This window comes from Euprymna scolopes, chromosome 43 (genome assembly GCF_053919585.1).
Source record: "Euprymna scolopes isolate OS-2025 chromosome 43, ASM5391958v1, whole genome shotgun sequence".
Classification (NCBI taxonomy): Eukaryota; Metazoa; Mollusca; class Cephalopoda; order Sepiida; family Sepiolidae; genus Euprymna; species Euprymna scolopes.
This window is the reverse complement of record NC_136524.1, coordinates 61,124,622-61,138,528: the sequence shown is the minus strand read 5'-3', so window position 1 is coordinate 61,138,528 and position 13,907 is coordinate 61,124,622. Positions and strand designations below refer to the sequence as shown.

The 13,907-nt window shown below is 33.1% G+C and overlaps 1 protein-coding gene across 1 annotated transcript in view; it reads left to right on the top strand.

The window, feature by feature from the left end:
• LOC145268362 (eIF-2-alpha kinase GCN2-like) overlaps positions 1-13,907 on the top strand; it is a 217,889-nt gene that overhangs the window by 190,514 nt on the left and 13,468 nt on the right. The window contains exons 28-31 of the mRNA XM_080123893.1: positions 2,406-2,452; positions 5,705-5,819; positions 8,785-8,901; positions 12,830-12,882. Coding sequence (XP_079980019.1) covers positions 2,406-2,452; positions 5,705-5,819; positions 8,785-8,901; positions 12,830-12,882 — 332 coding nt within the window. The remainder of the gene's footprint in view (positions 1-2,405; positions 2,453-5,704; positions 5,820-8,784; positions 8,902-12,829; positions 12,883-13,907) is intronic.

The following is a 13,907-nucleotide window of genomic DNA, read 5'->3' as shown; positions in this document are numbered from 1 at the left end:
CTGATAAGCAACAACTATATAGTCACCAGTTGATGGTAATTTTTTTCATTTCTATTCTGTTTTACTGAAAATTCAACTATGTAAACAAAGAAATAAAACGGTAATTTTTTACCTTGTTTCCGCCTTAACATTTAAAATGATTACATTTATAGATTTTAGGGTATGCTGAAAACGAATATCGCATTTAAATTTTCTACAAATAAGTAGTTTTCCGGATATTAAGCAATGTCATTTCTTATGTTATCGCTGGTGGTCATCTTGGTATGTGCAAGCGCACAAACGCAACCCCGAGAAACTATGCACAAACACGCATACCAAGATGGCCACTAGCAATAACGTAAGAAATGACATTGCTTAATATCCAGTAAGCGACTTATTTGAGGAAAATTTAAATGCGATATTCGTTTTCAGCATACCCGAAAACCTTAAAAGGTACTCATTTTAAAGAAAAATGTTAAGGTGGAAACAAGGTAAAAATTTACAAAATGCATCACAATGAAATTTTTTTATTGAACCGCCTAATTATTATTATTATTATTTAGATATCCTCAGTTAAAAAAATAAACGAGTTTGTTTCACAGATTTGAAAAAATGGTCTTGACAATAAGTTAAAAATAAATTCAAGTTTCACGATATCTTTTTTATTTAATTGTTAGGTGGAAGTACAGAATAGTTAACAAAACATCCTTCCTTCCTCATGTTAAGAATGGGTTTCTAAATAATGACATTATTATTTCAGCATGGTAGCATAAGTGCACAAGTACCTTTCATTTGTTACTAGTGGGGTTACCCGGCATTGCCCAGGTGTTTAGAGGTGTGTGCGTGTTTGGGGGGGGGGTAAATCAAAATAAAAGAATAAGCGAAGTTTAAAAATTATATTAAAAAAAACAATGTTAAAACTTCTTAAAAAAATTTTCCTTTTTTTACTTACAGGAAGTGAACTGTCTAGAAAAAATATAATACTCGCATATACATGTCACAGTTTTTGTATGAATTATAATATGATATTTATGCGTATTTTACGACCAGGAAACATCGGGTGGCCTGTTAGTATGTGTGTGTGTGTATATATATATATATATATATATATATATATATATATATATATACACAAGCAAACAGTTAATAAAACATGTTACAAAACACTTTGAAAAAGAGTTAAAAACATATTTACTTTGAAAAGGAAACACTTGATAAGTGGATAGTCCTTAATCCGCGGAGTTTCGAAGAAATACTTTCCTTCTCATCAGAGGGTAGGAATTAGCAAAATGCGAGATCAGATTTTGCATGCAAAAGTATTTGATGAAACAACAAGTAAGTCAAAGATCTTACTTGATAACAAAAAAAAGTGAAGCAGAGGGAATATGGTGAAGAAAAAGGTGATTACATGTGAATGGATAGTCTGGTGAAAGATAAATAATCGAATGACAGTAAAATCAAAAATATAACTTCAAGAAATTTAATTGAATTTCCATTTGCACATGTAAAATCCAAGGAAATCCCGTAATTGGAAGATGGTCCAAAATAATCCAAAGGCCGAAATTCATGGAATAATTCACAAAAATTTACAAGGGAAAAGGAGAAAAATTCCAATAATATTAATAAAAGAAAAATAAGATATGCTTTTCAAACTGCTGCCAATACATAATAATTTTATTTTATATATATATATATATATATATATATATATATATATATATATAAAACTACTTCATTTACTGACATAAAATTAATATACGAAAGTATAGATTTATGCGTAAACTTTGTAAACTTTAAGTATTTACTTCAAAAGTGCTCAATACGTAGGTAGAGCTAGTTAGTAATTTATAAAATATATATGCTGATTAAGCTACACTGAATATTCCGCGTTTCATCCGTTCTAGGATTCTTCAGGCTAAACATATATGGCTTAGCCTGAAGAATCCTAGAGTGGATGAAACGCGGAATATTCAGTGTAGCTTAATCCCCATATATATTTTATAAATTACTAACTATGTGTGTGTGTAAGCAAGTAAAAGCATCTTGAAATGAAAAAAAATAGAATAAACAGATAAACTGTTTTAGAACATGCATTTAGATGTGAAAACAAATTTTCTTTTCTATTTGTTTTTTTTTTTTTACTAATTAATTTTAGATTTAAAAATTCCTTGTCAGAGAAAGAGTTCTTTAGTTTTGTTGCTCTCTCTCTCTCTCTCTCTCTTTCTCTCTCTCTCTCTCTCTCTTTCTCTCTCTCTCTCTTTTCTCTCTCTCTCTCTCTCTCTCTCTCTCTCTCTCTCTCTCTCTCTATATATATATATATATATATATATATATATATATATATATATCAGTGCCGAGATCAGTGATTATATTTTTTTTTTTAATTTTTGGGTCAATAGTCACGTCAAAAATTATTTTTATTCTAGGAAATGACCATTGAAGATACCAAATGGAAAAAAAAATCTACCAAGAGGTAAGTATTGGCAATTGATGTAACTTTGAAAAAGATTTTTAATATTTCTTCTCGAAAACCAGCCTTACAAAAAACTCTTCAGTGAACTTATTAACAATCTACGGCAACTGCTTTGAGTGGATTTGATATGTTACCTGGTCAACGCTCATATATGTATGTTTACTAGCTAAAATATACGACTTTGAAGATGATATGGTGAACAAACATATACTGTTCCCCTCCTAAGAAAAAAGGAGGTAATGCCTAGGAAGATGATATGACAACAGAATAGATGGTACACTACCCCTTCCAAACAAAGCATGGTGTTATGAGGAATGAACATAATATACTATCCCCTTCCACACAAAAGAGCAGATAATACCTGGGAGGTTACCCAATAAAAGGAGAGGATGCTACGCTCCCAACAACAGCAACAAAATGTATATCCTACGACTGAGCTCCAATCTATGGTTCACCCTGTAAAACATTCACATTGAAAACTCGTCTCTCTACAACCACTGTAAATAAATTTCCTTTTCCCTTCTGTGTACATAAAACTCCATGAGCAAGTTTCTTTACAATAACCACCTGTCTGTGGAATACAATAGTATAGGTCTTCTCTCAGTTGACTACAACATAACTATTTTCAAGTTCAAAGCTAAGATCCTCATAAATAAAGTTCTGTCCAATTTCAACCATTGTGATCGATCCTCAAGGTGTTGTCTCACCATCTATTTAACACTTGTCGTTAAACCTTATCCTTAAGTGGCCTCTGTGTCTTGATATGCATGTATAAGAACAGTTTTGCTCCACTTATGAATTTTAAAATCAGCATATAATGATATTAAACTTTATATCTATAATACTTATTCTAGTTTTGATCCAAATCTATTATATGATTTTTTTATTTAAAAAAAATGTAAAATTTAAGGCTTAAGGGGTCTTAAGAAGAAATTGAAATTCAGGGAATCTTGTTCAAATTTAAAGCAAATCTGAAATATTCAAGTTTTCAAATCAGAAGTTCTGTCCATATTATGCTGCCCTAAAAGCCCTCTTAAATACACCAACGAAACTGAAATTTGGGAAATAATTATTAATTGACACCTAATATCTACTGTTAAAATTTCATGAATTTTCATTCCTTTTGTATAAAACTAAATCGAAATAAATATAGCCCATATTACCCACCCTTACTCTTAGCAATAGTGTACCAAAATTCATAATGATCGGTTAAATTGTTTAAGAGTGAATTCCATACATAGAAATATATAAGCATGTACACATACTTAACTTTAGAGAGGATCAGTCGAGGTTTGTCAACTGACTTGTCAGTATCGAGTCAAACGATAAGCCTTGGCTGGTCCTCTCATTTGTAAAGGCTCTATTGAGTTGAAATAAATTTATGAGATTGAGCTAAGATTTTTTTTTTCTTTTTTAACTTTTATTTTTGCTCTGCTACATATTGAGCTTTCCCACATAAATTACTTTATCTTTTATGGATATGACTTTAATGTATGCTTTTTCATATCCCTCACTTTTTTTCTATCTTCATTCTCACTTTCTTCATTTTCTTCTCTCTCTCTCTCTTCCCTATCTTTTCCTTTTTTCTTCTATTACTTATTCTTTAATGATCCCTATTTCCTTTTTGCTATTGCTTGCCCATATATTACCCTTCTGATTTTTATTCTCCTATTGTTTCATTCCTCTTCACGTATGCTTGACTCTTTCTTCCTTGTCATATTTTTAATATTTTTACATTTCAAAGTCTTTATTCTTATACCTTATACCTCCTTTAATATTTCTTAACTATACACCTTCATTTTCTTTGATTTCTCTAATCTAAACATTATGAAGCCAATTTTTATTTATATTTTACATAATTCTGGCCCTTCTCCATTTCTGATGAGAAGCATTTAGCTTCGAAATGCCATGGTCTAAAGAGACTTCTTTTTTTTTTCTCTCTCTTACTCTTTCCTTATTGTTTTGATAATATAAAGTTATTTGTAACTTTAATTCCTCATCTTTTATTTAATATATATATATATATATATACACCCCCCCCCCGAATATAAGAGACTAGAATATATTAAAAACGAATATAAGAGAGATTTTCTTTGGTTCCAAATTAGAGACTGTGTTAATGTACAGTGTAACGCGGATATAATAAACCAGGATATAAGTGTAACTTCCAAAGATTAATTTTTGGCATTTATAATTTAAAAAAACAATTTTGGTCATATGACCCCTGTGATTCGCGTGTATATGGAGTAATCTAGAGTTTCTATTTTCACAAACTCTATGCATTAAATTAGGTTGTATTTCGACAATTACTCATTGAATGTTGTCTTTCAAGTTATCTATTGTTGTCTGTTGTAGGCATGGGACTTTACATAACCCCCAAAGAAAAGTGGCTACTTGATAGGTCTATTTCATGAAATTATACGTTCATCAAATGTTTCAAAATGATTTTCCAAAAAATAAATTTGCACAATTCATGATAAATTGCCAAACTAAGTTGATCAAAATTACCAATAGTTCACAAATTTGCAATTTAAGAAAATAGAGTTGACAGTTTGCCGCCTCTAAAAACACTTTATACACATATATATTTATATATACACACAGTAGAACCTCGGGATACGGCATCAAAAATTACTAACAAAATACAGTACAATATATAATACACATGTATATAATAAAATAACAGTTTAAATAACATTATAAGGTGGGGCAAATACCGTAACCAGGGGCCGGAAAAAACATTGTTTTCTACATCGTAACCTGAAAAATATGTATTCTAGGGCCACTGTAACTCAGGGTTCTACTGTGTGTATATATATATATATATATATATATATATATATATATATATATATATACTTGTTTATTGTTATATAAACATGCTCACATCCTGCTGCTACAAATAGCCACTTGTTTCAATCAAACAACAGATATCATCAGGCAGCGACTTGACTATTCAAAAGTTCAATGAATAATGGATTTTTATTTTAGGTAGGAACTCTTTAAAAGTTGGAGTTAAAAAACTTAAAACACAGAACTTTAATTATAAGATGTAAAGAGGGAGGGGTAATTTAAATAAAGTTAAAAGATTATAATGGAGAGAGAGTGATTAAGAAGAGAAAAAAAGCCGTCATCAGCATAGGTTGGAATTGAACTCATGACACCAGTATCCGCAGTCTGATACTGTACAAATGTGCCATGATAGATATATATAAATGATTTAATAACGTTCATTTTTTTTTTTTTTTGCAGTGATTATTCAGATCAGTTTTATGAAATGGAAACAAAGTCAAGAATCCAAGGACCTTCTTTTAAAATGCATTTTCTCCTGGAGAAAAATAGTAATAAAAGAATTCTTGAAAATCAAGTAAGTAAAATTAAATACATCAGTTTTTCAACTATTTAAAGTAAATCAGGTCATGACGTCATCTGACGCATGCGTAGAACCGGTCGTCATCACGCGAGGACCGATTTTGTTGACCCTCCCCCCTGTCAAAAATTGTCGATTTCGGGGTGAAAAATTAACATTTTTGGCCAATTTTTCGATATTTTTCGAGCAAAGGATGGAGCTTCAATATGATACAGAGTTTGTGAATTTTCGTTGTCTGTCGAAAGTTTTTAGCGGACACACAAACAAACATACATACATACACACATTTTCACTTTTATATATATAGATAAATCAGAAATTGGAAAGATTGTTAGGTCTATGTATGTATGAGCCAGTTACGGTCGGTGTAATCACAGAATCTGTGGAACATATAAAATTTGTTCCAATGACAACTGGTAGCAGTGGTAGTAGTAAATATTTAGAGAGAAAAATAGGGACTCCTTCCTCTAATAATGTTGCGATTGTGATGACGTTGTTTGTAGAATGCAATGTAGTATTTTAGGATCACGACTAAATATATCTAAAATGGTGTTCGAAAGTTACGTAAGATAGTGACTATGATACTTTTGTCCAGAGGGGAATTCCTACAGCTATTTTATTAATATCAATAATACTTTTATCCATATAGAGATAAATCCAATGAATCCAATTTAGTGTTCTTATCTGGTCTTCTATTGGTCTGGTCTGTACTGAATGTTATGTTTTTATTTTTTTATTTTTTTTTTAATCCTTTGATCTGAAGATTTGTGCAACCAAATAGTTTATATTTTATTAAATATATATTTAATGGCATACTTTTTTTTTTTTAACTTTTTATTTCCTTTAATATTCAGCACAAATTTTCCAGGCAACCTGATACCGGATTTATTTTTTAAACATTTTACACTCATATTAATTAAAATGTCATTCTATTATCTTAGTTTCTTAAAAAAAAAAAAAATCTCTGAAAATCAATCGTTTGTCATGTTTCTTAGCTATGGATTTCAACTCATTAGATTTTAAAAAATCTTTGTTAATTACTTCCCTTCTACCAACTAGTATTTTAGATTTTAGAAGGGGGGGTTCAATTTTCTATTTCAAATGTACTGTACTTGTTTTTGGCATTCACTCTGTAGTGTTTAGGCTGTCTCCATCCAGAGAAAATGTAATATCCTGAACAAATGCTGACCAAGCATGAACGTTCACTGCAGTAGCAGCTAGGAGTGTTAGGCAATCATGGTTCCAGTGGTGGATTCCATAGAGACAAGAGCCCACGATCAGCTCGGTATCTTCTTTCACAGTTCTGAGTCAGGTTTTTAAGTAACCTCCGCATCGTTTGTTCCAAACCTGAGAAGGGGATGGTTCAATAACTTTCTGGATGAAATCATTTGGGTGACAACGAAGGACATGACTGAACCAACAGCCAAGTTCTTTGTCATTACTTTTAGACAGGGTTCAAAAAAGAGTCTCAAATCTAATAGATCCTGCACTGTCGGCCAAGCACCAGTTGCATCTCTGTGCCTATTTTACGAGTACTTTAACAGACAGAGTATGTATGTCCCCTTGACATACATACTCCCAACTAACCTGACAAGCAGCAAACAAGCAACAAAATCCCACCCCTTCACTGCAACAAGACGAGAGCTATTCGATTGGTGCCAGACAGGGATCAGAACATTGATGATGTAAAGATAGAAGCTTGGTTTTAGATGCATTAAAATTAACCAGCCACCTCTTTCCCCTATTTCAACATGTGATCAAGATCAGAGGAGAGAGAATCAGAGAGAACTTAGTTGTTTACAGCCTTTGAAATGTTGCCATAGATGGTAATGTCATCAGCATAAATGTCTACAAATGATCTTAGGGTGTGATTTGGGAGATCATTAATATAGATCAGGAAGAGAGTTAGGCTCAAGATGGACCCCCTGATGGACTCCAGCATTAATATTGTGAGCTTTTGATTTCTGGCCATCAGCCACTATTATGAACCTCTCAGAAAGAAATGATTTAATAATTGAAACGACATTTTCGACTATACCATAGGTCTACTTCACAAGATCTCCAGCTATATGCCATACTCTATCAAAGGCTTTTGATATGTCAAGAGCAATTGCCCTAGAAAGGAAGCCTCCATCAGGAGATTCGTTAATCCTATGAGATATAATTGTTAGCACATCTATTGTAGATCTAGCAGAATGGAAACCATATTGCATGTCACTGCGGAAGTTATTTTTGCTGAGACTACTTCTTTATTTAATAATGGATTCCAACAACTTACTCATGATGCACAGGAGACTTATTGGTCTGTACTTAGAGGGAGATGACCGATCACCTGAATTTTTAAATACAGAGCATACTGATGAGGTTTTCCAGAGTGTTGGGAAGCAATTCTCCTTAAAACAATGCTTAAACAGTTTTGTAAGTATGGGAACTAGTTCTGTTGAATCCTTTTGAATAGAAATGCCATCAGGGCCAGTTGCTTTTACTGTAATCAAGGTTTTTGGCAACATCATATACAGATATTTGAATGTTGCATAGTATGTTTTCAGACACAGGAGAGAATATGGGAGGAGGGGCTGCATATGAATTACAAAATATCTGATATTTCATCAAAATCTTTGGCCTTGATGGAGGGGGAGACTAAAACTTTCTGCTATGGTTTCAAATGATCTGAAATAATAGTGAAAGGAGACTTGATTCTCCCCTCTTTGGTTTTCATGCATAAAGTGTATAAGGATTGTTTGATACTGGAGATATCCATAATCGTGCCTTATTTAAAAAAAAAAAAGGGGGGAGATATAACATGAGAAATATTTGGAATCAAGTCTTCCCTTGCTGTTATTTCAGATCATTTGAAACTATAGCAACAAATTTTAGTCACCCCTCCATCAAAGCCAGAAGTTTTGGGAAAATTATATATATATGAATCCTCTCAAATTCAATGTGCCTTTTTTCTCTCCAGATATCAAAGGTCCTCAATTCAAATCTTAAATGGATACCGAGCAATTCTTTTGAAATAAATATTCTGGTAGTAGACATTCCAGCATCTACTCTCAAGGAAATTGTGGCCCGAATTGATGTAAGTTTTTGCAATCTTTATTTTCTCTGTGCAAGACATTTACAAGAACTCGTCTTTTTATCACAACTGAAAAGAAAGTTCTCTTCTTTCTCAGTGTGCCTAGCTCAGGCAGAATTTACATGAGTTTCTATCTAAAAACTTTCCACCTGTGGAGCACATCACCACAGGAATGCTTCCTTGCAGATTACATCGTGGTCGTCTTCAAATCAAATATCAGCAGATATTTGTCATTTATGAGAGGATTGTTTATGTTAATGAGTGACCATTTATCAAGACTAAAAGCCAGTCGAGGATGAGTAAATAAGATGGATTAAATTGTCAGTTGAATGAAGAATACTAGGATTGTTTATGTTAATGAGTGACCATTTATCAAGACTAAAAGCCAGTCGAGGATGAGTAAATAAGATGGATTAAATTGTCAGTTGAATGAAGAATACTAGGATTGTTTATGTTAATGAGTGACCATTTATCAAGACTAAAAGAATAGAATGGACAAAATTTGATGATCAAATTTTGTCCATTCTATTCATAATTATTCTAAATCTTCTTTTAGTATTCTTCATCATTTAACTGACAATTTAATCCATCTTATTTACTCCTCCTCGACTGGCTTTTAGTCTTGATAAATGGTCACTCATTAATATAAACAATCCTTTCATAATATTGTTCATCATTCAACTAACAATCTAATCCATCTTATTAAGCCTTATCGTCGACTGGCTTTTAGCCTTAATAAATGAAGACTCATTAATATAAAAACTCCTCTCATTTAACTCACAATCTAATCCATCTTATTAAGCCCTCTCCTCCTCAACTCGCTTTTGAATCTTTATAAGTACTGACTTTTGAATAAAAGAATAGTGGGTGTGGTGTTGCGGAGATTTTTCCCTGATCTCACCCAAATTTTGCATAAAAATGATCATTTTGTTTTATATTATATTTTTACTTCAATATTTTAATCACAGGTCATCAGAGTTTTTTATTTTTATTTTTACATTCCATTCATCATTATTTGAAATATTTTTCATCATTCAACTCACAATTTAATCCATCTTATTAAACCGTACACTTGAGTGGCTTTTGATCCTTGATAAGCGCTGACTCATTAATATAAAAATAATCTCACAATGTTCTTCATTCAACTGACAATTTATCCATTTCATTAAACCTTATTCTCAAGTGACTTTTAGCCTTGGTAAGTGGTCACTTATTAATAAAAAAAATATGAAAAGTATTGCGGAGGAAAACCTTGCTTCTCATATTTGTTCCTTTAGTCCTCACATTCCATGAGTTATTGACAAAGAGGAAGAAGTATTCCTTAAAATTCGCACGAAAATTGTGGTAGTAACTCAATAGTGTATACACTACAGAGCACAGAATATAATAATTTAATAAATATTCTGAATTCGTTTAAAACACATTTACTAAATTATGATTATGTTTTATTAGCAGGGTTACATGGCATTGCCTGGTGCAAAAGTGTAACACATTTTATTTAGTACAATATGGAGCATGGCGTAATCAGCAAATATGCCCATCTCAGAGACAATTTTATCAGGGAGGTCATTTATGACTATCAGGGATAATAAAGGTTTGAAGGTCGACCTTGCAGCACACCAGCATTTATATCATATTGTTTTGACATACGACCATTGAGGACAACCTGAATTTTTCTCTTATTTAAGGAAGATTTGATGTTAAGTATTTGTTAGTGATGAGACGATTCCAATATTTTTCCTGATTCCAATACAATTACCGATTCCGTACTAAATTCCTGATTCTGATACAATTTACGGTTCCTATTCTTTATATATCAGTACATATTTAACTATAAAATTGTTGTGTTTTTTTTTTTCCGATTACTGTAAAAGCACATGTTGAATGTGCATATATTTTCTCAAACACTTGTGGGGTGATTTATAGAATTTAGATTTATTGATAGTTTAAAATCAATATGTATTTATTATTATTATTACCAGCAGTGAAGGGTTTTATTTAAAAAAAATAATCAAATAAAAAATGATAATTAAAGGAATCGTTTTTGGTATCGGAAAACAAGCACAAATTTTTTTGATTCTGATTAATCGTCCTAACACTGGTATTTGTCCAGTAATACTGTAGTATTTAATTTTCATGAGAAGACCATTGTGTTAAACTCTGCCAACGGCTTTAGATATATCTAAGGTTACTACTCTAGTCTCCCCTGCTTTATCCAGTGTATGGTATATATGTTAAGAGATTACAGTTATGATATCTGCAGTAGAATGAACTTACTCCATATTGTTGGGCAGAAAGAAGTTTATTATCTATGAGGTGGCGAACTAATGCTTGATTGATAAAGGACTTAGAGATTTTGGTGAAGAGAGGGAGGAGGCTAATGGGGTTATAATTGAGTGGGTCAGTTCTTTCACCAGAATTCTTTTAAACTAGTGCAACAGAAGCAGTTTTCCAGCAGTCAGGAAAACAAGATTCGTTTAGGGATTTGTTGAAAAGCTTAGAGAGAACTGGGGCCACCTTAGGGGAGCTATATTTCAATGGTATTACTGGGATATGATCAGATCTACACATGTCTGAGGTGTCTAGACTTTTTATGATTTCATGAACATGGGAAGGAGTGATTTTCAGATCATTGATTGTGGTTTCTGTCAGTAAAAGGAAGGAGGAGGTGGTTTGTTGGGTCTAAAGCGGAGTTGGAGGCAAACTGTCGGGCAAGCAGGTTTGCCTTATCAGTTGCCGTGCAAACAATAAACATTATTAACTACATATGTGTAGATGGAGCTAACTCTAAACTACATGGTCATTTTCAAATCTAATGTAACAAATTCTTACTGAGCCGTCCTTTTAAATAACTCCCAACTACAACATGGTCATTTTCAAATCTAATGTAACAAATTCTTACTGAGCCGTCCTCTTAAATAACTCCCAACTACAACATGGTCATTTTCAAATCTAATGTAACAAATTCTTACTGAGCCATCCTCTTAAATAACTCCCAACTACAACATGTACAACATGGTCATTTTCAAATCTAATGTAACAAATTCTTACTGAGCCATCCTCTTAAATAACTCCCAACTACAACATGTACAACATGGTCATTTTCAAATCTAATGTAACAAATTCTTACTGAGCCATCCTCTTAAATAATCAAATAAGGATGGAGTACTGTTGCCATATCTGGGCGGGAGCTGCTAAGGACAGCCTATCCTGCCTTGACAGATTACAAAATAGACTTCGTGGCTTAGTGGGGGATGCCCTTTTCTCTACCCTGCAACCTCTCTCCCACAGAAGAGACGTTGCGAGCCTGTCCTTGTTTTATCGTTATTTCCATGGCAGATGCTCGTCTGAACTCCAATCTCTGGTCCCCCCTCGCCAATCTTTCACGAAAAACACCCGTCTAGCTGAATCCACTGTGAAAAATTTCCCCCACTCTATATCTGTGCCTAAATCAAAACGCAGATTCCATGAACAAAGCTTCTTTCTTAGAACTGCACGCGTGTGGAACTCTGTTCCGTCTGCCTGCTTCCCTCCTGACTACAACTTGGTTGTCTTCAAGTCCAATGTTAACAAATTCCTAATGAACCGCCCCCTTAAGTAAACATTTCAGCAAATCTCCTCACTAACGTAATGTACTTGCAATAACCCTTATCCCTGAGTGGCTTCCGGGCCTTGATAAGTGGTGATCACTGTGTAAAAAAAAAAAAAAAAAAAATCAAATTCCAGTCCTCACAGTGTTATCTCGCCGTTCACGGAACAAACTCATTAACCCTTATCCTCGAGTGGCCTTTGGGCCTTGATAAGTGGGGGACTATTTAGTACATAAATCATGATGTCATGCATATACAATGAAAAGGAAGAAAGCAAATTTGAAATTGCATTTCAAATTGATTTATTCGTAATCTAAGTGGAATTTTTTATTTCTTTTCAGCTAACAAACGTGAAAGTATTTAATGAAAGTATTGATACGATTCCTGACTTATTGTAAGTATTTTTATATTCAAATCATTTTCAATTTATATAATACAAGGAATTTTGTCTCGATTATTTGGATTCTTATTTTTATATTCAGACTAGCGGGGGTACCTGGCATTGCCCGGGTGTTTGGAGATGTAAAAGAAAAAAAAAAAAAGTGTTAGCGGGGAGGGAGGCTCGAATCCATGATGAACCCGAAGGTGGAAAAGAAAGTGAAAGAAAATGTGACTGATATGAAGGGTTTTCCCCACATTGATCAAAGCTGATTGCTTTCAAGCCTTGCCGGTCACGAAGGTCAGCGAGGTGATTTCATTCGATTCAGTTTCGCTTTATTTATGCAAAAAAGACAAACAAACACGGGGAAACCAGGTTTTTTTTTTTAAACTTGCTCAAAATAAATGCAGAGACGACAACCATTCGCAAATCCTAGATATTACAATCTAGGGAGTATATAAAAAGTTTTAAAACATCGTACACCCCCCTCCTCCTCCTCCAAAACCCCCACGGAAAAACCTTTGCTGGACATACAAAAATGCAAAATGATTGAATCATATTTTGAGATTTTCTGATTTTCATTTTTTTTTTTTTTTTTTTACAAAAATATTATAAACATCATACTTAAAAATCAAGTTGTATTTGTTAACACAAGGATGAATTTTTCTATGGATTATTTGGGTCATTCAGGCAATTGATTCTTAGAACATTTTGGCTGATGTAACCTCTGATCTTCAAATCTGTTGCCAAGGTCGCCAGAAAAATGATTGCATCATTTTACCGCTCTAGAAGGTATCTAACTCCTGATGCAATCCTTTACCTGTATAAGAGCCAAATATATCCCAAAATGGAGTACTGTGGCCACATCTGGGCAGGAGCTGCTCGGAGCAACGTATCCTGCCTTGACAAGGTTCAAAACCAGCTTTGAAACTGAGTAAATGATGTACTTTTTTCTTCCCTGCAATCTCTTTCCCACAGAAGAGAGGTTGCAAGCCTGTCTCTGCTTTATCAATATTTTCATGGAAAATGCTTGTCCAAGC